General features: G+C 46.3%; 4 protein-coding genes across 8 annotated transcripts in view; all 4 read right to left on the bottom strand.

The window, feature by feature from the left end:
• rev3l (REV3 like, DNA directed polymerase zeta catalytic subunit) overlaps positions 1-2,184 on the bottom strand; it is a 38,795-nt gene extending 36,611 nt beyond the window's left edge. The window contains exons 1-2 of one of the 2 annotated variants that reach the window (XM_077016676.1): positions 1,997-2,184; positions 1,456-1,758 (exon numbers count right to left, since the gene is read on the bottom strand). In XM_077016676.1, the coding sequence (XP_076872791.1) occupies positions 1,456-1,594 (139 nt within the window). In that variant the 5' untranslated portion in view covers positions 1,595-1,758; positions 1,997-2,184. Of the gene's footprint in view, positions 1-1,455; positions 1,762-1,996 lie in introns of both variants that reach the window. The other variant, XM_077016675.1, reaches the window with a different exon arrangement.
• A 1,598-nt stretch (positions 2,185-3,782) lies between these two features.
• Positions 3,783-10,997, bottom strand: traf3ip2a (TRAF3 interacting protein 2a). The gene is made up of 9 exons (XM_077016679.1): positions 10,856-10,997; positions 9,648-10,151; positions 9,360-9,489; positions 7,834-7,994; positions 7,042-7,130; positions 6,884-6,952; positions 6,666-6,770; positions 5,558-5,632; positions 3,783-5,416 (listed from the first exon to the last, which is right to left on the bottom strand). Exons 2-9 carry the CDS (start codon positions 10,147-10,149, stop codon positions 5,270-5,272), a joined length of 1,278 nt encoding a protein of 425 aa, XP_076872794.1. The 5' UTR covers positions 10,150-10,151; positions 10,856-10,997; the 3' UTR covers positions 3,783-5,269.
• A 1,138-nt stretch (positions 10,998-12,135) lies between these two features.
• Positions 12,136-16,069, bottom strand: LOC143523657 (putative G-protein coupled receptor 139). The gene is made up of 3 exons (XM_077018210.1): positions 15,443-16,069; positions 12,938-13,326; positions 12,136-12,837 (listed from the first exon to the last, which is right to left on the bottom strand). The coding sequence occupies exons 1-3, from the start codon at positions 15,513-15,515 to the stop codon at positions 12,136-12,138; spliced, it is 1,164 nt and encodes a 387-aa protein (XP_076874325.1). The 5' UTR covers positions 15,516-16,069.
• Positions 16,070-17,607: 1,538 nt separating this feature from the next.
• fynb (FYN proto-oncogene, Src family tyrosine kinase b) overlaps positions 17,608-24,997 on the bottom strand; it is a 31,004-nt gene continuing 23,614 nt past the window's right edge. For all 4 annotated transcript variants that reach the window (XM_077016683.1, XM_077016681.1, XM_077016682.1 and 1 more), the window contains 5 exons: positions 23,793-23,972; positions 22,923-22,999; positions 22,628-22,781; positions 22,418-22,549; positions 17,608-19,059 (listed from right to left, as the gene is read on the bottom strand). In XM_077016683.1, the coding sequence (XP_076872798.1) occupies positions 18,851-19,059; positions 22,418-22,549; positions 22,628-22,781; positions 22,923-22,999; positions 23,793-23,972 (752 nt within the window). In that variant the 3' untranslated portion in view covers positions 17,608-18,850. The remainder of the gene's footprint in view (positions 19,060-22,417; positions 22,550-22,627; positions 22,782-22,922; positions 23,000-23,792; positions 23,973-24,997) is intronic.

Below are 24,997 nucleotides of genomic sequence, written 5' to 3' on the forward strand. Positions count from 1 at the left end.
TAAGGGCTGGAGTTCAGGAGGGCTAACATTCGTTAGTCACCACTCCAGCCAATCAGACGCTTCAGAGATATGAGGGGGCGGGATCTTCTCTAGCCTTCTGGCAGAGTACCACTGAGCGGAGCAACCCTCCAGATTATCCCAGTGTTTCTCCCAGTTTCACACTGGACACAGTGGTGCATGTGTGGATCCTACACAGCAGGAATACATGCTCAGCTACCAATGACCAAACCACCACATACTGGGACGGTGGTTCTCCATTGTTGTCCCGTGGACCCACTTTGTTTTTTTTCTGCTTCGTTTCCTGGTGTCCTGCTCAAACGCACCTGATTCAGCTCATCAGCTCCGTCGTGTAAAGGCCAGAGCCCAGGGGTCCTGCGCTGGGTGCAGGAAGCAGATATGAAAGAGCGCTGGCACAGAACCGAACCGTGCGCCCAGAATCTGTGTCCCCCAGGTGCAGGGAGAGGGGAGGACTGTCCGTTACACGCTGGGTTTGGCAGAGTGAGTCCTGCTCACTGGCCGGCACTAGCGCCTAAATCCGAGAACGGCTTTGGACAAAGTTCACTCCCGCAAACAGGACTGCTTACTGACAACACCAACACTCTGTTCGGTCTGGGTTTATTCGTATTTTTGCAGCCAGTGAATTAGTTTGACGACCAGAAATGTAAAATACCGAAGGGCAAAGCTGAGATTTCCAAAGCCTTGTGTTTTAGCCATCACGCCTCTACCTGCATAGGACCAATACCACAGCTAGTCTAACCCAGGAGACACACTGGCCTACCACAAAACACACACTCTCCGAGACAGCAGTGTCCTAACCCCACCACACTGCGCCAACCGTACACACGTAATATCTCAACACAGCGACACACGTGTGTGTGCAGTGAGTGTGAGTGATTTGTAAACCCCACACCAGATTTATGAGGTGGGCGCCATTCTGCATAATCAGTCTTACGTAACACGTCCCCCTGGGGCCACACTAAACTAAAGGTTAGTAGCGGGACACCGCGGTTAAATGTCTCTAAAGGGTAAACACATGACCACATGGCGGTCACAGGTCCCCCTTTAACAACATGGCGCGCAGGTCTGACCACACCGTCCTCCTGACCACACCGTGTCCGCCAAACGCCTCACTGCACCCGGGCGGCCCTGACGGGACCTCGCGGTGCTTTTGCGGCTTGTGGTGGTGTAAAAAATGCGACATTAAAACTGTTTTACATGCATTATCAGGACGGGAAACATAATTGCAAGTTCAAAGGACCCAAACGTTGGTCTGTTGGGTAATGACACGTTTAACTGGACAGAGGGGTCCGTGTCCACTAGAGAGGACATCCCCGCTTTAAGAGTGGCGGGTCTCCTCGCCTCGTGGTGGGAGAGAGTGGTATCCCGGTAGGGGGCCGGTACCGGGGGAACACTGGAGGTTAAACCGTGATTAACCGGAGTGGACGGACGCGGTACCTGCAGGCGTGGCGCCGAACACACGGACCACGGGGACTTTCTTCACGTCGCTCCGCCTGAACTCGGAGTAACACACGTCCAGGTCCCGCACGGGGCTGCTGGTGTAGTAGTCCGCGCTCACGATGCGCACCGCGAACATGTCGGCCGTGGGGCTCCGCTGGCTACACCTGCTGGACACCGGTCCGGAGTGGACGGGCAAACGGGGCCGAGTTCTGGTCGGTGAGGTTCGGAGGACCGGCAGGGTGAGGCACGGCCGTCCCGAACATCTGCAGGAACCTCCCCGGCTGGAGACTCCGGCTGGAACTGCTGAAACAAGCACGGAGAGAGAAAATGTAGCGACGGTGACGGGTGAGCTGTTTATCACGCGTCCTCGCTACATTTGTTTCTACACATGATGGCTTCCAGAACCGAGACGACCGCGTCCTTCCTCCTGAAGTAAACCAACCCAAACACGGGGCGGGTTTCCACCGTAGCAGCCAGCTAGGTCGGGCTAGTTAGCCCAGTCCGCTAAGTCCAATACGAATGCGCCTGTTTGACTGACCGCGTCCCACGGTTGTTTGAAGCCGTCCCGCACACGCCTCGCCCGTCCGTCGGTCCGTCGGTGTGGGTCCACTCGGGCGGCTCTTGGAGATCCTCCACCTCGTCCTCAACTCGCCGAGCGTCTTCTGCGTGTCTACAGCGCCATCGGCGAGCAGCGCGGCCCCCCCGCCCGTGTAACACGATCGCAGTACTGCCCCATGGCCCCGATCAACACCCCCTCCTCCCCGACACACCCTCCCCCAGCACACGCTCCCTCTCCCCGCTCCCGGTACCGTCCGCTGGCTCGTTTATTGTCCGGACCCCCTTTTCCTCCTCAAACACACCGTCCAGCGCCTCCCAGGGTGCAAAGGCGACTGTTTCACCCTCTGATTACTGGGAGGTGAGACGTGTTGTTGTCGTGGAAGATTAAAACACTTGGTTGTTTTATTTCAATAAGATCCATTGATGAAACGGGAGGACGAGCTGCGCCGAACCGCCCCGGTGAATGTTAATGGGGCAATAGTAGATGTGTAGACTACAGAACCAGCCTTCAGATAGCCTGCACCTTCACTCTTACATTAACCCGCTCAAATGAACACAAGCGTCAGTCTCTACTAGTTTGACAATTACTTTGACATTTTTTTAAGTAAAAATGTCAAATTCACCGACCAAATTAAACAAAAATAATTATAACCAACACCGGAAGGGGCAAAAAGCCGAAGACATTGCTGAATGATGGGCACGTTGGCCAATGACGATGGATAGGAAGTATTTACTTTTTTCCCGTGTACTTGATTGGGCTAAAGAAAAGGCACTTGTTTGATGATTGGCCAGAGGAGGATGAGGGCGGAGTGTTTCCTAGACAGATATGGGGGAGTAGTACGTCCTCTATCGCCCCCTAGTGCCCGTTCACGTGAGCATTTTCGTATTGGAAATAAAACGTAACTGCATACACACACAATAGCGCAGTATAATCTGACGTCTTTCCGCCGACATTCTAGTGAATATATATGCAGCCGGTAAGATTTATGTTCAGAATGAGAAACACACTTCACTTCACTTCCTTTGGTGAGGTTTGTGGGTTATTTTCTCATTATGTGGAGGCATGTTGTGACGTTTAGGTTTAAGGCCAGGTTTTGCCACAAGCCATTTTAACATGGCTGCTGTTTCATGGAACTTGTAGCCCCCCTCGCCAACCCCCTAGGGTCCCTGATCCACTTTACTGTGATTAATCATTCATACACATTCATACCCTTCAGCTGCAGTGTAATATTTTTCCTGATGGACACAGTGTGGACAGTCCTGTTTTGGTGCTGTTTCCCCAGAGGGTGTCCTGTGTCAGTCATCCACAGGGACAAAACCAGCCTGTAGCAAATCACCCCAGACTCGAGCAGCTTCCTTGGCCCTTTCTCTGATCACATGAATTCTGCACAGTTATCTACTCAAAATTTACTCAAATTTAACTACACCAAAGTATGAAAGCATTAAAGTGGCGTTTCTGTGAAGGTGGATGTTTTTTTTCTCAGTGATCTAAAGCACAGAGCAACCAGCATGTGAGATGCGGAGACCTTTGCCCCGTTCATGAGAAAGTGTTCTCCCCATATCCGGGTTTTGTAGTTTGATACATGACTGTTTGACAAGCCTTCCTGAGAACTCTAAATCACCTAAACGCCTGCGGCTTACATTCAGTTCACTATGACTCACCATTGAATCGTTTAGCAAAGACACGACATCACGGTGCACCAGTGTCCCATCAGCCAGTTCACCATACCTCCAGGATAAGATTGAACAACTCTGGAGTTTGTAAATTCTGTCATTGTAATGATTTTGTATTTTAATGATTTGTCCAAAGTACAGCGATTAGTAAAAGGTCAAAACAAAGACAGGCAACAAAAAACAACACTATTTTTGGCTATTTTGTTTGTGATTGATATGTATGTACAGATTGTATACACACAGGAGTTAGGGTTAGGGATAACCCAAGTGTTTCTGGATTATAGTCAGATCACGAGCATGAAGACAAACCTAAATCTGCCCTCGTGTTACTATGAGTAGTAACATTTGTTTTTTCCAGTGAGGGTCAAGACAACTCCCTAATCATGCTGTACCATGATTAGTGTTAGTAATATTTATGAGGCACAGCTAAAAACAACTTGTGTAATTTTGGCAACCAAATGTGTGTTTGTAAAGCATTAAGAGGGTGTAGGAGACACCATGTTTTTAAAGCATTAAGAGGGTGTAGTAGACACCATGTTTATAAAGCATTAAGAGGGTGTAGTAGACATCGTGTTTATACAGCATTAAGAGGGTGTAGTAGACACTGTGTTTATAAAGCATTAAGAGGTTGTAGTAGACATCGTGTTTATACAGCATTAAGAGGGTGTAGTAGACACTGTGTTTATAAAGCATTAAGAGGGTGTCGTAGACATCGTGTTTATACAGCATTAAGAGGGTGTAGTAGACACCGTGTTTATAAAGCATTAAGAGGGTGTATTAGACACCGTGTTTATAAAGCATTAATAGGGTGTAGTAGACACCGTGTTTATAAAGCATTAAGAGGGTGTAGTAGACACTGTGTTTATACAGCATTAAGAGGGTGTAGTAGACACAGTGTTTATAAAGCATTAAGAGGGTGTCGTAGACATCGTGTTTATACAGCATTAAGAGGGTGTAGTAGACACCGTGTTTATAAAGCATTAAGAGGGTGTCGTAGACATCGTGTTTATACAGCATTAAGAGGGTGTATTAGACACCGTGTTTATAAAGCATTAAGAGGGTGTAGTAGACACCGTGTTTATAAAGCATTAAGAGGGTGTAGTAGACACCGTGTTTATAAAGCATTAAGAGGGTGTAGTAGACACCGTGTTTATAAAGCATTAAGAGGGTGTCGTAGACATCGTGTTTATAAAGCATTAAGAGGGTGTATTAGACACCGTGTTTATAAAGCATTAAGAGGGTGTAGTAGACACCGTGTTTATAAAGCATTAAGAGGGTGTAGTAGACACCGTGTTTATAAAGCATTAAGAGGGTGTAGTAGACACCATGTTTATAAAGCATTAAGAGGGTGTAGTAGACACCATGTTTATAAAGCATTAAGAGGGTGTAGTAGACACCATGTTTATAAAGCATTGCCCCTTGTGCAGTGTGGGTTGTGATGCTGGTCCAGGGAGAGAACTGACTGCTCTGTACGGGCCCCAAAACGGGATCATAGTTCCACCTGTTGATGTTACTGTGGTGCACAGTCCTGTGTGCGTGTCATGACTGAGTAGGACACTGTAGTGGAGCTGTGAGGTGTCTACAGGGGTTTGATGACCAGCGTGAGCTCTTTCCCCAGTGGCGGTGGGATGTATCTCTCCTCCCTCAATAATCGCAGGAGGAGATCCTGAGCATCCAGGGGCCAGAGGAACAGACGCGTGCTCCTCAGCCACAGAGGAACATCGCTCTAGAGAGAGAGAGAGAGAGAGAGAGAGAGAGAGAGAGAGAGAGAAAGAGAGAGGGAAACTATATTACTGTTTCATTGCTCTTCAGCTAAAGAAGCACGTCATGTGGTCGCACTGGCCTCCAGAGCAGAAGCCATGCTCACCTGGTTGGCGTTAGGGAAGAGCACCGGCACAAGTCTGAAGTTCAGACAGCGCTGCTGGATGAACTCATTCTGGATCTGGAAACAGAAATCATTGACATGATCGGTCACATTAGTGTGTGCACACAGGGCAGGTGAGAGTGACGGTGTGATCTCACTCTCCGCGCCACCACTGGGCAAGAGGAGAGTGAACCTCAGGGGCTTTTTTACCCCCACTGGTTTCAATTGTTTTTGCTATTATTTGCTTTTGCACTGGAGCCTGGAACTTGGCCTTGCTGCACAGGTGTCCCAGATCCAGTCTGACCAGTAGAACCAGCACTCTAGTGTAGTCACAGCCCATGTCAGCCCATCTGTCTCTCAGCTAGAGACACTTCAGCTGTAATATTTACACATGTACAAATGTACATATTTACGCATATATACATATTCACATATTTATGCGCATATTTGTACATGTACACCATATTGTATATAGTGTACTCATTTACATAATGTGCTATTTTGCATTGAGTACAGGTGTGTAATCTGTGGTGTTTTATGTCACTTTGACTTCCTTCCACAGTTTGTCCTTACACTAGCTTAACTGGTCTGCAGTAAGCAAACATTTACATTCTTAGGAGACACTTTCCAGTACCTTAATTACAGAGCTTTCTCTCCTCTCTCTGACCCGCTGACATTGCTTACAAGAAGTAATTATGATTTGCATCAATGCGTCAGTCATAATGTTATGATTTGTCCTGCAACCTGAATCAGGGGTAGCTCCAAGGCTCAGCTCACTGACATCGTGCCTACGAATAGCTAGATTGGCAGGCATGGCTGATTGGTGGACATGTCGCTGCAGTACTATTGGCTGGTATGGTAAAGCGGCTCTGAAGCTGTAATTTAGCTTTGAATCATTCACTGATAATAATACTGTGAATAATACTGCATGCTGCGAACAAAAAACTCCAAAATGACATACTTGATTGTGTCAGGATGCTGAGGCTTTTGGGTCCTGATCTCAGATGACCAAAGTGTAGCTGACATCATGTGGTACATCATCTGTGGTACAACTCCATCCACATGCTCTCCTGAGTTCCTACCTGATAGGGAGCTCCGCCCACATTCTCACCTGAGAGTGGATATACTTTGTGTGTAGGCCATGCTGGTCGGATCCGTCTCCTTCCACATCGATTTTGTACTTTGGACTGATGGCCACGATGATCAGTACTGACTTCTACAGGATGAAACAGATGCAAACACATACTCAGTCCAGAACATCTGATGAGGAATTCAGTCTGGAATGTCTGGTGATGTATTCGTTTAGAACATCTGTTGAGGAATTCTTACATCTTTTAAGTAGCTGTCCATCCACTTGTTCATATCCATCTGCTGAATTGCATGATCAAAAATATCAATCTGCACGGGAACAATAAGGGACAGTTAAACAGTAATGTCACAAACCACACAGAAGGTGCGGCAGCAGTAGTGATTATCCAGGCACTCACAGCAGGCCTGAAGCCATGGTGGATCAAAAACTTCACAAATGGAATCATTTCTGTGGCAGTGTCCACGGAGTAGGTGATGAAGACAGTTCCTGAAAATTCAGAAAATTTCAGCTGTATGCATGAAAGAAATATGCAAATTCCACCTGATGTAAACAAGGCAGCTGTGAAAGTGTTTGTAAAGGTCATTCATTTTGCATCACCACACATCTTTAGTGGTCAGTAACAGGGTATCAGTAAACACTCCAGCTGGAAGGGCTCTTATTAAACCACACTTGCTGTCTGTAGTAATTCTGCACTAGACAGAGTTGGATCAGATAAAAAAAGCCAAATTATACATAAGAACCGGATGACATAGAAGAGCCTGATTAGTAATTCTCAAAATCTTTTTTAAAAGCCTCTGAGAAGACCAGAAAACCAGACCAATCAAAAAACCATTAAGATCTACAGTGGTCCAACCATAAAACCTTTAGTATTACAGTGGTCCAATTAATCTACTACTACAGCTTTTCATTCATTGGGCCAAAGCTTCATAGGTTTAGAGCTGTGAATTGTTCCAGTCCATTGAAAAATAATAAATAAATAACATTTTCTTTCTATTCTGTTTTGACATGACTCTTTTGTCAAAACTAAATATGAAATGTTTTGGACCTAATAAAAGCAGTCACAACAGTGAAAGCCCAAATGAGATGAGATGTTCATTGAGATGTTCAACTATACATGAGGAAGAGTGAGGTATACATGAGGAAGAGTGAGGTGTGGGAGACAGCAGCAGAAAGTGGCTACATCACTCACGGCAGTTATCCGGGAGACTGATGGTCCTCTTCATTTCCTGGAAAGGAGCTTGGCTCGCACCGATTGGCTGAGTTGGAAGGTGACAAACCTTCATGAGCTCTCCTGCAGGTGCTGGGCACTGGGGCGCTGCCATGGGAACTACTGGTGTAGGGAGTAATCGTCTGTAGAGTCCCATGTGGGTTACACTCAGTTCATTAATTCATTCATATTTACAGTCACTTGAATCAACACAGTATGAATTTGTGGTTGTATATGAAGATGAATAAAACTCTGAAATTACTATAAACGTGGTATAATACAGATATAATGCATCTTACTGTACACCTACACCTACACTCACCGGCTACTTTATTAGGTACAACTTTATTAGGTACAACTTTATTAGGGACCCCCTTTTGTCTTCAGAACTGCCTTAATCCTTCATGGCACAGATTCAACAAGGTACTGGAAACATTCCTCAGAGAGCCTGGTCCATATTGACATGATAGCATCACGCAGTTGCTGCAGATTTGTACAGTGAACTCATTGTCGTGTTCAAGAAACCAGTCTGAGATGATTTGCGCTTTATGACATGGTACGTTATCCTGCTGGAAGTAGCCATCAGAAGATGGGTGCACTGTGGTCATAAAGGGATGGACATGGTCAGCAACAATACTCAGGTAGGCTGTTGTGTTGACACGATGCTCAGTTAGTACTAATGGGCCCAAAGTATGCCTGGAAAATATCCCCCACACCACCAGCCTGAACCATTGATACTTGGCAGGGTGGATCCATGCTTTCATGTTTTGGACACCAAATTCTAACCCAACCATCCGAATGTCAGAGCAGAAATCGAGACTCATCAGACTAAAGTTTTTCCAATCTTCTATTGTCCAATTTTGGAGAGCCTGACAGGAGGCACCCGGTGTGGTCTTCTGCTGCTGTAGCCCATCCATAGTTCAATGTGTTGTGTGTTCAGAGATGCTCTTCTGCATGCCTCGGTTGTAACGACTGGTTGTTTGAGTTACTGTTGCTTGAACCAGTCTGGCCATTCACCTCTGACCTCTAGCATCAACAAGGCATTTGCACCCACAAAACTGCTACTCACTGGACATTTTCTCTTTTTCTGACCATTCTCTGTAAACCCTAGAGATGGTTGTGCATGAAAATCCCAGTAGATCAGCAGTTTCTTAAATACTCAGACCAGCCAACAACCATGCCACATTCAAAGTAATTTAAATCACAATTATTCCCTGTTCTGATGCTCAGTTTGAACTGCAGCAGATCATCTTGGCCATGTCTACATGTCTAAATGCATTGAGTGTCTGCCATGTGATTGGCTGATTGGACATTTGCGTTAATGAGCAGGTGGACAGGTGTACTTAATAATGTGGCTGGTGAGTTTATGAGAAATATAGAAAATGTAAGAACAGGACCTATTACCACATTAACACAATTCTGCGTTATGGCTTGTACTTCTGTGCTAGATTGCTCCATTTTTCATGTGTTTGTTATCTGGCCTATGTATGAATGCATGAGTGTGTTACCTGGCTTGTGTGTTCTGCTGGTAGATTGGTGTGTGTTGTGGGGGCTGGGGATAGTTGTGCCAAATCTGAGATACAGGAGGGTGCTGACACAGACAGGGCCTGGGGCACTGTCTGTGTCCTGCATCGAGGGCTGAAAATCACACACACACACACATTAACACGTATGCACATGCGCGCACGCACACACACACACACACACACACACACACACACACGCACACACAAAGAACTACCCACATATGTACACCCAGACATGTAATACCCTCTGTTTCTTGCGTTTGCTCTCACCCTGTGTGTTGACTGGGCATCGGCTGGGCCCAGGGGCGTGTCTGCACACGGCTTCATTCACGTCAGAGCGAAGAGAAAGGGGCAGTTCAAAGCCTTCTTCCACCTCACTGGGGGGGTTCCACTGGGGGGGAGCATGATCACTGTAGTGGTCTCGATGGAACATATATGATAGGTCTTTACATAAATTGTCCTCTAGGGGGAGCCATGGGTGGCTAGCAGGATCAATGGGACGGCGGGAAGGATGTGAGCGCAGTCCGCCTGGTGGTTTGAATGAAAATGACACAGGCCCAGTGCCCTTTGACCCCGTTGTAGAACTCCTCAAATAGTTTTGTGGGTATTCCTCTTCAACATCCTTAACAGTGACTCCTCGGGCTCGCCCGTCTTCTCTGACATTATGAGAATGTGCTGAGCACTGCTGACACACCGGCCAGGCTAAGTTCAGAGACGATGATGTCATTGACTCATCAGTCTCAACTGGTACACTTAGATGAGGGCAAGACATCTCTTAGATTAAAAAAAGAAAGAAAAAGTTAATACAATAAACTAAGGAAAGAAGGAATAGTTTTCTCTGGCGCAGATATCAAAATAATCAGCGCCGTCTTCGTTTTCTCCGAACTCAAGGATTCATATTGCGCCTGCGCAGAAGCCGCTTCGGGGACATGTTTGGTCATAACTTAGAGACTAACAAATGTTCGTTTTACTTTAAAACCTAGTGCATGCCTTGCTAACGTATTAAATAAGTAATACGGAGTCCCTGAATGTGGCTTGGCCCAAGCCAACCTGCTGTTTAATGGCGAAGCGCTGTACGGTACGCTGTGAGCTGCACGATCAGTCGCGTGAAGCAGCTGCTGCGCGCTCCCCGGCACGCGCGCACCCCCGCTGCTGTGTTCGCCTAGACTCCCCCCTCACCTATTATTTGTTTGTTTGTCCAGGTACAGCGATTTGCTTGGTTGTAAACATGACGCAAATCATTACAAACTCATTCGAGGTTATAAATTAGCATACGATGAAAAGTATTACTTCAATATTTAATCACATTCAAACAGGGAGGAGGCTACAGTGTTTTTTTTATTACTGTACCCACAAAAAGTAGAATTAACCAAATAAATAACATTGTTGCAAGCCGTTGCCGTTTATTTACAATGATACGAGTGAAATAACATTACATAGATTTTATTATTGCCAGTCTTTGGTTGAAGACCTCTTACCTGTTTTGGACCGAAGGTACGTGTTCCGGCCTGGTAAAGGCGTTCGGCTCGCTTCAGGAAGCGTTCCCTGTTTTCGGTTCTTTCAGGAAGTGTAAGGTAGTTTCCACAGCCATTTTATGCAAATTCTGAAACGTGTAGTTCGGACCCGTCAAGTGTGTCGTTCTTATCTGTTGTTGATTAATGAGGAGATTAACTCACCAACCATACGACTTTACTCCGGATTATTTTCACATTCAGGTCCTTACCTTTTGGAGATTTTTTTAAAAACTTCACTTTCACATTATTTCATGGGTGTCATCTCGTCAGTGATTGTGCAGGATGTGCATTAATACATTTAATTAAAAGTACACATACGAGAAGAATATGTATATTTAAGAATACACATTTGAGTACAAACAAACAGGTTAGTTGTATTCTAAACGATTTAAAAATATTAATTAAGAAAAGTGCCAGAATATAAAACACAAGACAAAAGTTATAGAATGCTCTCTCTCTCTCTCTCTCTCTCTCTCTCTCTCTCTCTCTCTCTCTCACACACACACACACACACACACACAGAGTGATGTGTAAAGTGAAAGCTACTTATTATGACTATATTGTTTATGTGACTAATTAATAAAATGAGCAGCCATGCTGATCTCTAATTTATAGTGAGATTCCTTCTTTAATGCAAAGGGGTCATATATACAGTGTTGATCTTGTGATAAAATTACTGACAAATGTGTATGAAATGCGGTCTGATGTAGAGTGTTGTTGTGGGCTTTCACGTCCACAGCTCCACCCATTCAGTTAAGAACCCCACCCCTGCGTTCAGTCATAGGTTGGAGGAGTCTAACCTGTTCCTGTGTCACTGAATAGGCACTATAGTGGTAATAACAGAGAACTTTATTTAAACAATTACATGCCCCCTGTTGGCAAAAGTAGTAAAATTTAAATTACACAGCAACAATGACTCTCACCTTCTGTTCCCAAAAACCTGCTTCACACTTGTTATTTAACAGTTTAAATCTTGCATTCGATGAAGAGCAGGACGTGTGAGTGTGTGTGCGCGTGCCTAAGTTGTAATTTAGCTGGTTTTATGTGTTTTCTATGCAGAGGTGGACATTTCAGGTTCAGAAAGTAAAAGTCATCACCAAGATTTTGATTTAAATTTTACCTGGTGTGCATTATTTAGAAAATCCAGCAAGCTTGAGTAAAATCCTGGGAATGAGTTTTACTTTCTGAACCTGGAATGTCCACCTCTGTTTCTAGGCAACTAACATTCCGAAAGATCCAGTTCGTTACGAACACACACTCTTGTGCGATGTGCTGTCTGGCCATGTGGGACGCGGAACACACGCCAGACTGCTGAAACGTCGCAGCTTGGTGAGGACGACAGTGACGGGGTCCCGTGTGGCCGCGCCCTTGTGCGCAGACACGGAGAACACCCTCATGGTAGTGTGTGTGAGGAGCGAGCCCAGCTCCCGGGCCCTGCTCCGACACGCCAGCGTGTTGAGCAACTCCTGGCGGAAGCGCCGGCTCACCACGCAGTACAGCAGGAAGTTGGTTCCTGAGTTCAGGTTGTGCAGCATGTTGGCGACGTCGCTCACCACATTGATCGGGATGGTGTAGTCGTTGCGGTCGAAGGTTCCGTGGTTGTAGGTGGTGCGCAGGATGCAGTAGGTGACGTAGCGCGGCAGGGTGAGCACCACGAACGCAGCCGAAACGGTGGCGAGCAGCAGCAGCGTGCGTCGCACGGTGCCACGCGTGCTCACGTGCGCCTGCATCGTCCGCCGGTCCTCCCTAGTGAAGAGACGGGCGGTGGAGAGCAGGTGGTGCGCGATCAGGCCGTTGAAGAGGATGACGAGCAGGATGGGAACCCCGCTGGAGAGGAAGGAGATCACCCAGACGACCACGGTGGAGTAGAGCGCATCACGGTACAGACACTGCGTCTCCACCTGCCCAGACACCGCCTCCACCTGCCCAGCCTGTGTCGTGTTCACCTGCAAGGGTGGAGGACCAGGTGGGAAAAGGTACTATTGTTAAAAGAAGAGCAAATATTAAAAAGTGTAAACTCGCGTTTTAGATGCTGGGGCATCTCACCTGGATGACCTCATAGATCCAACAGGCAGGGACGGACGCCACATGCGAGAGCAGCACGATGGCGGTGCAGGTGAGCAGCGCATGGCGGGCCTGTAGGGGGCGCTCACGCCCGGCCATGGCCCGCAGCACCAGGAAGCGCTCCACGGTGAAGGCGGCCACCAGCCAGGCGGAGCCGAAGAAACTGGCGTACTGCAGGAAGCTGCTGAGGCCGCACCAGGGCTGCGTGTCCCAGAGGGGCTCCGCCTGCAGGAAGGTGAGGCTGAGCTCCAGCAGCACCACCCACACCAGGTACCAGGTGTCCGTCAGCGCCAGGAAGCTCAGGTACACCCTCGCCGAGGCGGACATGCCACACTTCCGGCAGCAAATCATGTAGAAGGTGAAGAGGTTGGCTGGACGGGCCGGAAGCAGAGAGAAAGAGAACGGACAGGGCCCGGTTGGTCTCGGTGATGAACACCAGCCTTGGCCAGCAGGTGGCGCTATGCTATCCTTCTTGCAGGCATCCTGATTGACTCTTGAACATTTGGTACCACTGGGGTCCAAACCCTGAGATGGACCCCAACTTAACACACACTCAGATGCACAGACATGCGCGCACACACACACGGTTTGGTGGATGATGTATATATAATATATAATAATGTATATTATATTGTATAAAATGTATGTATTATGCTATCCTTCTAGCAGGCATGTATACGCTCACCGGCCACTTTATTAGGTACACCTTGCTAGTACCGGGTTGGACCCCCTTTTGCTTTCAGAACAGCTTTTAAACAGCCATAAATTCAACAAGGTACTGGAAATATTCCTCAGAGAGTCTGGTCTATATTGACATGATAGCATCACGCAGTTGCTGCAGATTTGCCAGCTGCACATCCATGATGCGAATCTTCCGTTCCACCACATCACAAAGAAACCAGTCTGAGATGATTCGCAATTTATGACATGGGGCGTTAGTAGCCATCAGCAGCCATCATGACTGTGGTCATAAAGGGATGGACATGGTCAGCAACAATACTCAGGGAGGCTATGGCATTGACAAGATGCTCAATTGGTCCTAATGGGCCCAAAATGTGCCAGGAAAATATTCCCCACATTTCACCACAACCACCACATTTGGTTGACACCAAATTCTGACCCTACCATCCGAATGGTACCAGCAGAAATCGAGACTCATCAGACCAGGCAACGTTTTTCCAATCTTCTATTGTCCAATGTGGTCTTCTGCTGCTGTAGCCTATCCGCCTCAAAGTTCAACATGTTGTGTGTTCAGAGATGCTCTTCTGCATGCCTCGGTTGTAACGACTAGTTATTGGAGTTACTGTAGTTTTTTCTATCAGCTCGAACAAGTGTGGCCATTCTCCCGTGACCTCTGGCATCAACAAGGCATTTGCGCCCACAGAACTGCTGCTCACTGGATCTTCCCCATTCTGATGCTCGGTTTGAACTGCAGCAGATCGTCTTGGCCATGTCTACATGCCTAAATACATTGAGTGTCTGCCCTGTGATTGACTGATTCGACTTTTGCATTAATGAGCAGTTGGACAGGTGTGCCTTGTAACGCAGTAGGATTCAGTAGCAGAACCCACCAAGGGGATAGTAGTGACAGACGGGAACCCAAGTGTCGGCTCACACTAAATAAATAAAATAATAAAGATTGCTGAATAGCGAGAACGGCAGAAGAACACTGAGGGAGACGGTGAAAAGAAACAAACAGAAAATACGCAGAAAACTCATTGCGTGAACCAAAATTCAACCATAGAAACAAATACTAAACGCAAACACAAAAGACGCGGAATATGGGAACGTAAAACCAATAAACACATGACGCCAGGGGAAGTAACTGGCTGGCTGGCAAACGCCGCAATGAACAGAAAACAAAATGAAAACTAGATAGAGAAATAATAGCGGACGAAACTTGAGGGAGGCCAGGAAGCGGCGCAGGACTAAAGCACTCGAATAAGCAAATGCTCAGAGCGAGAGACAAATGTGATGAGACACCAAGTAGACAACATGAGAACAGAGAGAACTGGCTGACAACCAAACAATATGGAGGCCAAATAACTCAGCTGTAAGTTGCCACAGCTATCCTCCTAAAGTAGCAAAGAAGACAGCTGTGGCTCATCACTGCTGATTATGGGAGCGCCTCCCTGTGGCGGCAGGAGGAAGCACACTGGAGCCAGCCCTGACATAGCTAATAAAGTGGTCGGTGAGTGTATATCATATGTAGGCCTATATGATATACATATTATAATATACATATGTATGTATATCATGAACATACAATGAGTATTACATTACTCTTTAGTGTCTGCTTTATTTTTTAGCACAAATAACAAACCTCAAAAAAGTCACATTTGTGTTGCAAGGGCTAAATTATTTATTAATTACATCGAAGTATTAATACAATTAATTGAATAATTATAGTAAAAATGTTTTTATTCACCCCTAATCTCTTGCCTGTCCTCATATCTCCCCTTTTGCTGGATATTAGTAGTCACACACCTGGAATACCCACAATGCACAGCAATGGGTAGTACACTTTCTGAACATCCACAAAGATCATCGATCCATCCATCTGCTCTGGGTCAACAGATGTCCAACGCTAGTGCTGCAATAAAGCCATTATGGAAGGACTCTTTAGATGCGCACACACACACACACACACACACACACACACACACACACACACACACACACACATCCCATCAATCTTTGGTTCATTGAAATGACAGAGTCACTCTTAAATGCAGCTGCTGATCAGACGTGCATGGTTTAGATGAGAAAGGTAAATGTCTATGGTGGGATTTGCTTCCACTTGCTTTCATATTATTAGACTTTCTCTTTCAGTATCTGAACTTTGGACCTTTGAAGGAGCAACTTGATCTGCTCTGGGCTGCAGGCACATGGTCCCGCCCCCTCACATGGACCACAGGCACATAGCCCCTGCTTTGGGCTGCCATATAGCCCCACTTCCTTAGCTGTTGAACCAGTCATGGTTACCAAGGAAACCATGGAACATCCAGATAACACCTCATCAACCCCAACCCTCCCTGTTTTTCATGTCTCAATCTATTACTGACACGATCAAATCCAGAAAGGCTTAGTAACAAAGAAAACTGTTTTTTTCAGAAGTTTAAACTATACCGAGCCAAACATGCAGACATAGGCAATCCTGAAATACATCTGTTCCGCCACTACAAGTTTCCTCTCCGTGCGGCGTGAGGATGAGGGCATACTGTATTACTGTTCAGGCTCTAAATTAATGAATGGTGGTTAAACCGAGAGAAACTCTAATCATTTCACTTTTCAAGCTTGTAAACAGGTTTTAAATGAGCAGTACAGGTTTATCTGAATCAGGTCAGATTCTGACGGAGAACAGAACCAGAGTGACAGAAACAAAACCCAAATGTACATTCCTATCAAACACCAGCAGGCTACATTCATCTGTCATTGTGTTAAAGAATAATTCACTGCAAATAAAGTTATAAAAATGTTATACCAATAACCAGCAAGTTTATAAGTCTGAGGTGTACTCACTCTGATGGAGATTATAAGTCTTGAGGTGTACTCACTGGTGGGGGGAAACCATTTGATTACAGAACAATCAGACCAAACGCAAAGGCTCAAAACTTACCTCGAGCATTTACACATACACATGTACACGCACACACATTTACACACCTACTCACACACACCTCCACTCACCCCCATGCAGGTGGGCCTGGAGATTAGCGCATGAGCGCACAGCAGATTAGCGGAACGGAGAGAAGAGCCTCGTGAATGACAGGAAATGGTTTTCTGCATTATTGATCGAGTGATAAGAGGTGTCACACAAAATTGATTTGCTAAAAAGGAAGAGAGAGGTTCCTTGGTAATGGCATAAAAGGAAAATGGGTTTTTACTGTTATGGAAATGGTACTGAGATTGACAAACTAATATTGCATAACTTGGAGCTCAGAGCTTTAAAGACGGTGGAGATGGTTGTGGGTGTTAGTGACTCCTGGAGTGATGCTGATGGTGCACTTCTACATCATCGACTCCGTCCTCACCTCCTCCATCACCATTCGGTGCACTGCGGCTACACTCTGATGGGACGGTGACTGGCTACGACCTCCCGAACCCTCCAGCCCCTGCGTCCCTTCACTGAGGTGAGCAGGCAAGATCACCACGGCGCCTTCATAACCTGGACATCTCCAACACGCTCCCCTCCAGCAAGAGGCCGAGGTCCGTATGGACCAAAGCCTCGCACCACCTCGGCCTGCCCAATCACAGCCAGCTTCATTCACAAGCTCCGCCTCCCTCACTGGGACTCACAGCCCTGGGACTATATGGCACACCACGTATGTCTAATCTCTTATAAAGAGGACATTATCCTGTGAGCTCTTCGGTCTATATACACACCTATTTTATATACTGTATTCTCTTTTCTTTTTCTATTCTCACAGCAATTGTGCCAAGTCAAATTCCTAAATGTGAAAATGTATTTGGCCAATAAACAATTCTGATTGAGCTCCTGCTTAGTACACATGCTGTTTACTGGCCTCTGGCTCCCTCTAGTGGCTATGAGTAACAGACATTCAGGACAGCTACTTCAAAATTACACATACAAGGACACTGAACACAAACACAGCCCTTGTTGAAGGTCTCACAGAATTCACAGGCATGTAGAGAGTGTAAAATATTTATTTCCAAATGGCAAATCAACGTGTTAACAAAAGAACCTGTAAAAGCTGAATGGAAATGCTAGTGTGGATGAAACACGTGTTGAGGACATTTTCACGTGCCTGGTGTGATACCTATTCACTCCCACACAAACAAGGAGAAACGCTAAACCATCACCCCCACAAGGTTCCCCTGAATCTCCAAACAATTCATAATAAATCTATCTTCGGTTAAATACTATATATTATGACAAAAAAGAAGCAAAACGTAAAAATGTAAAATGTCCACCCTGGTAAGACAGAGAGATTTTAAAGGTGTGGAGTTGGGTGTGGTGCTCCATTGAGGGTGCGGTTGTCGTGGTGATGGGGTGGGGTCAGGTTGTATCCATCACTCCTCCCTGTGCTTAAGTCAGGAAGCTCTGTGTTGTACCATAGTCTGTGTATCCATGGTGATGACACCTCTCCTGCCTTAGTTCATTTGATCTGTTTCAGTCAAGTCAGTAGATTTCCTTCAAAAGTCTTGCTGTACATTGGACTGATGACTTAAAAATGTCAACATGTCATAAAAATAACTTCTGTAATTAGGCAAACACCTATGGCTTTAAGAGTAATGAAAAACAAAGCTCCTTAGACCAAAGAAAACACTGTGCAGATGGTGCCTGGTGGCTTAGCCACATTAAAATGGTCCTGTGAAAGCGGGTAGATCCTGACCAGATCCTGGGCAGATCCCAGCCGTCCAGCCGTTCCGCAGCAGATGTGAGCCCGGCAGAGCAGGGCAGGGGCCACCGATGCACTTTCACCCTTCATCTGACCATTTCTCTTCATACAGTATTTACCATGATTACTGTTAGCAAAATTGAACAATGACAGAGGAAAAACTACAAATGCAAGAAGAAACCAAGCAAACAAAAACAAACCAGCACACAGAATAGAGGCGGGAGAACAGAAAGGGCTGAACTGAAGCATTTGAGCAGAAAGAAGTTTCATATTTACACTGACTCCAGGCATTCACACCTCTGCTGTTTCCTACATCCCACAATCCCTTTCAGTACCACCAAGGCTCCACAGCGCACCCCCCAACTGTTCAGATCTGGCAGTCCGAATGTGTGCGTACTGCGGAGCGTCGGCGTGAACCACCTGCCCTGCTGTTCTCCGCTGTGCCGAGGGCTCGGTCAGAGGAGCGCAGTCCGACAGCTCATCCAACTGTGCAAAAACCTCCAGAGGGGGCAATAGAAGGTGCATGGGGAAGTTAGAGGTTGTCCCCAGGCTGGTACTGGGGCTCCGTGGCGGTGAAGTAGTCCTCCAGGAAGGCCTGCAGGTACTCAAAGGTTGGCCGCTCTTCCGCATCTTTCTTCCAGCACTGTACCATGAGCTCATGTAGGGAGCTGGGGCAGTCCTGGGGACACAGCATGCGGTAGCCTCTCTCCACCTGCTCCAACACCTCGCGGTTATTCATCCCTGTACACACACACGCACGCGCACACACACACACGCGCACACGCACGCACACGCGCACGCACACACACACACACACATTACATTAACACCATAATAAATGACTTTACAGATAATGATGAACAGCAATTTTGCATTTTTCTTCCCGAAAAGGGCACAGATGTGCAGGTGTGCAGAGATACAGGTGTGCATGTATGCTTAGGTGCAGCTATGCAGGTGTACAGGGATACAGGTGTCCGGTAAATCCGATAAGACTGAGGTGTTACTTCCTGGACCCAAATCTACAAGAAGCAATTGGTCTAATTTTCCTCTTACTCTAGATGGTTTTTAAGTAACACTTAAACACTACTTCAAAAAGCTTATGTGTTTTGATCTTTCATTTAACACGTTTGCAATGTCACTAAAGCTGCCTTTTTACACACGCCGCTACAAAATAAATAGGTATATCTTTCTGACTTGGTCGTCTTATAAGTAGCTCGCAAGCTGAAAACTTGTGGGCACCCCTGCATTAGTCCTACTCTCTCGGTGCTGCACTGGCTTCCGGTTAAATATTGAATTGATTTTTTAAATGTTCTGTTGACCTATAAGGTGCAACTTCTTGTGAATTCATTGCATACTATAACTCAGTGGTTCCCAAACTTTTTCTGCTGTGCCCCCCTTTAGTAGATGAGAATATTTTTGTGCCTCCCCTACACACACCCTCCCCATACTGACACATGTGCACGTGTTTTACTTCCAAGCTCCGCGCCCCCCCCTGCAATAGCTCCGCGTAGGGGTGTGTGATATGACGATATAAAATCGTAAATGGCGATAATGAGTGGAGAATCGCAGGCGATCTACCAAATTAGAGAAATCATATCGACTTTCCCAATCAGCGCAATGACTTTTATGCTGGTTCCCGCCGATGCTGCAGACGTAGGGCGTAGGACTGACCAATCACAGCGAACTGTGCATCTTCCACGCCTCCATGTTGTGTTTGTAAAAACTAAAAGTGGACAGCCATGGCTGAAAGCCATACAGAGGAGCTGGTAACGAAGAGGAAATTTACCTCTGTAATATGGAATTGGTTGGGATTTTCTTCCACTGACCAAGACCAAACTTCAGCGTAAGGTGTGTGTAAGGTGTGCAAAGAACATGTAAAAATGTCCGATGCCAGTACAACAAATTTATTCAATCACTTGAGACGTAGGCATCCCAAGGAATATGCCGAAAGTGAAACAATGCGGGCAGCGGGGGCAGCCACCTCACAAGCTGCAGCCTCGGGGGTTTATGCTTTCACGAGTGACCGTAGCGTGCGACTCCGCACACCTCACGCGAACTCCCACGAACGGCGGAGGCGTTTATACAGGTACTTAAACTTACCGCATCACTCCACGTTCTTTGCAGTGTTGTCCGAAACGATATGTGGTAGTATAAAGAAACACCCCTCGAAAACAGGAAGAAACATTTACCTGATGAATTTTAATGTTGTTTTGTGTTCCAGGTTTGAAAAGTGCTGGAATTTAGGCTAAATTACTTGAAAATACTTGAAAGTGTAACTACTTCGTTTCACAACAAATAGCTGTCTGACTGAACAGTTCTCTTGTATTACGTTAACAAATATGAGCCTCTTGTAATTCCAGGACGAAACATGAGAGAATGTGAAGACGTTAAGATTGGCCGTTTTGAAAATAAACAACCATTAAATAATGTGATAAAAAGCTAATTATTTCGAATCATTTCGACTATATGTATAAATATAAATAAAATTTAACTTAATTAAGTTTAATGTGCTGGGAAATATTGTATATTTAGTGCAATAGTGCACTTTATCAGTGTCACTCATTAAAATCTGCTTAGAAAGAAGGCGTTGTAGCCCCCAATTTTTTTGGATGGAATATCGTGATAAAAAATCGAAATCGTGATTTTATACAAAAAAAATCTACTTGTATTCACGATCTCATTCTTTCGGTCATTACCCAGAGCTTGTGACCATAGGTGAGAGTCGGAACGTAGATTGACCAGTAAATTGAGAGCTTTGCCTTTTGGCTCAACTTCACCACAACGTTCCGGAACAGCGTCCGCAACACGGCAGCCGCAGCATCCAACCGCCTGTCAATTTCTCATTCCGTCCTCACTCGTAAACAAGAACCTGAGAAACTTGAACTCCCCCACTTGCAGCAAGGACTCACTCCCGACCCAGAGAGGGCACTCCACCCTTGTCCGACTGAGTACATTTACATATTTAACCTGCATTTTGTATCTTGGTTACATGCTTCTACAAAGACAATTCCATAAAAGCACCAAGAAAAATGGTCTGACTTGCCAGTGGATGTGCTGATGCCGCCTCCTACCTGAGGCCCAACATCCACATTGTGGACACTGTGCTCGGTCTAGAAGTAAAATTATAAAAATTAACTGCTGCTAGCTGGGCAGCCCAATGGAGGATGGGTTCTCTTTTGAGCCTTGGTCGTCCCAAGGTTTCTTCCTAATCCCTGTGGAGTTTTTCCTTGCCACTGTCGCCCCAGTCTTGCTCATTAGAGATCTGGACCCATGCGTTTGTAAACCTGCTTTGTAACAACATGTGTTGTAAAAAAGCACTATATAAATAAAATTGACCTGACAGGTTTGCGGGGATACATTGCTTTGCTGATGACACCCAGCTAATTCTTTCCTTCCCACATTCTGACACCCAGGTTTCTTGGTGTATCTCAGCATGCTTAGTGGATATTGCTCCTCTGCAACATTTGGAGAATATGACCCTTTCTTTCACAGGAAGCTACCCAGGTGCTTGTGCAGTCTCTCATCATCTCACAGCTGCGTGTCCTCCACTACGGGTCATCAGACCTCTACAACTGATCCAGAATGCTGCAGAATGCTGGTCTTCAATCTCCCTAAGTTCTCATGTGACTCCTCCACTGCACTCTCTTCACTGGCTTCCAGTTCCACTGGCATCAGATATAAAACCTTGATGCTTGCATACAAAGCCAAAAACAGACCAGCCCCTCCCTACTTGATGTCCATGGTCAAAGCCCGATCCGTACCACGAGCACTCATTCCTGTAGTTTAGTAGTAGTCTGGCTCAAGGGTATCGTATCTTGAAATCAGACCGGACTTATTTATTATGAAATAAATGAGCTAATATGCATAAATTAAATAATGGTCGGCCCCCACACAGTTTCACTTTACTAGATCTGGCCGTCATTGCAAAACGTTTGGACACCCCTGATGTATTCTGTGAACAGATGCAAAGCACTGTGTAAGTCGCTCTGGATAAGCGTCTGTGAAATGCCCTAAATGTCCAGGGTTCCAGATGTTTAGGTTTGCAGACATACAGATGTGCAGGTGCGCTGCTGAGCAGGTGTGCGGGTGACGTCCACACCTGGGTAGGGCACTCGCCCTTTAGTCACCAGCTCCGTGAGAAGGATCCCGAACGACCACACATCTGATTTGATGGTGAACCTGCCATAGAGGGCTGCCTCAGGGGCTGTCCACTTAATGGGGAACTTTGCACCTGCAACACACAGACCAAGTATTTCAGGAACAGCGGGATGGGTGTGTGTGTGTGTGTCTATCGCTACCGCTCTCTCACCTTGTCTGGCTGTGTACTCATTGTCTTCAATCAGTCTGGCCAGACCAAAGTCAGCAATTTTGCACACTAGATTGTCTCCAACCAGGATGTTGGCGGAGCGTAGATCTCTGTGGATATAGTTCATCCTTTCTATGTAGGCCATGCCAGCGGCCACCTGAAACACACACACACACACACACACACACACACACACACACACACACACACACACACACACACACAGTCACATAAGTGCTTACACTCTTCTGGTGGATTCCCAGCTCCTCATTGGAAAGTGCACTGCATGCTGGGATACCTGAGCAGCCATATCAACAAGGTTGGGCAGCTTCAGGGCTCGTCCCTCTCCGTCCTTCAGGAAATCCAGCAAACTCCCTGCAAGCAATTGACAGGACAGAGCAGATTAAACAACAGGCTAAACAACAACAGGCTACACAACAACAGGCTAAATAACAGGCTAAACAACAACTGACTAAATAACAACAGGTCAATAACAGGCCAAACAACAACTGGCTAAACAACAACTGGCTAAACAACAACATGCTAAACAACAGGCTAAACAACAACAGGCTAAACAACAACAACATGCTAAATAACAGGCTAAACAACAACAGGCTAAATAACAACAGGCTAAATAACAACTGACTAAAAAACAGGCTAAATAACAACAGGTTAAATAGCAGGCTAAATAACAACTGATTAAACAGCAGGCTAAATAACAACAGGCTAAATTACATTAGGATAATCATAAACAGACTAAACAACAGGATAAACAACATCATAAACTTAAACAGACTAAACAACAATGTGATAAACATCGATAGGATACAAAGAAAGACTAAATTATAGCAACAGGTTAAATAATAAGCTAATTCACAACAGCAGGCTATACACCAATTAAAAAACTGACTATGTACTAACAGCAGGCTTCATAGTCCACGTAGCTCTGGAGTTGGGCTGTGAGCTCATGTCTGTATGTATGAGAGTCTGACCAGCTCATGCCAGTGTGGGGATGAGAGTCTGATCAACTTTTGCCTGCGTGGTGCTGTTATACATGTGCTACACTGTGACTCTCTTGGACTCCTGACAGATAACATGTCTAGATCAGCATTTACGTTCGTTTCACCTGAAGCTAAGCAATACAGTGGTCATGGCAGTGACCTCTGACCTTTGCTCATGTACTCTGTGACGATGTAGATGGGCTCCTCGGAGACGACGGCGTAGAGCTGCACCAGCTTGTCATGTCTGAGCTTCTTCATGATCTGGGCCTCCTGGAGGAATGACTCAGGAGACATGGTGCCCGGTTTCAGGGTCTTCACCGCAACCTTGGTGGTGCCATTCCACGTGCCTGACGATGCCAGCAAACAGGACTTCAGCAATGCGCACACACACTCCAGGCTCAAACACACACACACACACACGCGCGCGCTACAGTCGGCTTTCCTCCAGTCACATCATGCTGCATGTCACGCCTGACCGCTATCCTCTGTTGGCTGCCAAGCTGCTCTGTTCCAGACACTACAAAACATGGAGTTGTGATTCCTTCTCCATATGGCGGGAATGTGATGCTCCATATGGCTGGAACAGAGGGCATGCTCACGGAGAGATATGACATCGTTAAGACAGTATGGCATCGTGTCATTACATCATTACTGTCAAGAGATCTAAAGGCCTGCAGGTTGAAGTCCAGAAATGAAATGTTTCACTGGTTATGTGAGGAGATTTCGGGTTTCAGCCTTTAGCTGCCTGAATTCTGGCTAAAGGACAGACAGCATGTGCAGCTGGAGAACCGACACTCACGGTGGGTGGGTGAGACTGCATCTGTCTGTCTCCCTGACACTCATGGTGGGTGGGTGAGACTCCAGAACTACAGTCTGTCTGTCTCCCCGACACTCACGGTGGGTGGGTGAGACTCCAGAACTGCAGTCTGTCTGTCTCCCCGACACTCACGGTGGGTGGGTGAGACTCCAGAACTACAGTCTGTCTGTCTCCCCGACACTCACGGTGGGCGGGTGAGACTCCAGAACTACAGTCTGTCTGTCTCCCCGACACTCACGGTGGGTGGGTGAGACTCCAGAACTGCAGTCTGTCTGTCTCCCCGACACTCATGGTGGGCGGGTGAGACTCCAGAACTGCAGTCTGTCTGACTCCCGGACACTCACGGTGGGTGCTGAGCTTATGGGAGAAGTGATTGAGTTTAGTGCTTCATTAGTCCTGTGCTGGGCTCAGCTATGTGAACACAGGCAGTGGTGCTCAGCACTACACCCTCACCAACCTGAGGGCAAGAGTCTGGCTCTCCACCCACTGCAGGGAGGTAGATCTGAAGACAAACAGACTGCAGCACTGAAGCAAAGACTAATGGCTATAGAGAGA

Source organism: Brachyhypopomus gauderio, chromosome 9, assembly GCF_052324685.1.
Source record: "Brachyhypopomus gauderio isolate BG-103 chromosome 9, BGAUD_0.2, whole genome shotgun sequence".
In the NCBI taxonomy this organism is placed as follows: Eukaryota; Metazoa; Chordata; class Actinopteri; order Gymnotiformes; family Hypopomidae; genus Brachyhypopomus; species Brachyhypopomus gauderio.

Coding starts and splice junctions, on each gene's coding strand:
- traf3ip2a (XM_077016679.1), bottom strand. CDS start 10,149: ATGTCTTGCCCTCATCTAAGTGTACCAGTTGAGACTGATGAGTCAATG. Junction 9,490..9,647: donor ATGCCCAGTCAACACACAGG/GTGAGAGCAAAC, acceptor TGTGATTTTCAG/CCCTCGATGCAGGACACAGA. Junction 7,131..7,833: donor CAGTCTCCCGGATAACTGCC/GTGAGTGATGTA, acceptor CTGAATTTTCAG/GAACTGTCTTCATCACCTAC.
- LOC143523657 (XM_077018210.1), bottom strand. CDS start 15,515: ATGGATGGATCGATGATCTTTGTGGATGTTCAGAAAGTGTACTACCCA. Junction 13,327..15,442: donor GTGCATTGTGGGTATTCCAG/GTGTGTGACTAC, acceptor CGGCCCGTCCAG/CCAACCTCTTCACCTTCTAC. Junction 12,838..12,937: donor GGATCTATGAGGTCATCCAG/GTGAGATGCCCC, acceptor CCACCCTTGCAG/GTGAACACGACACAGGCTGG.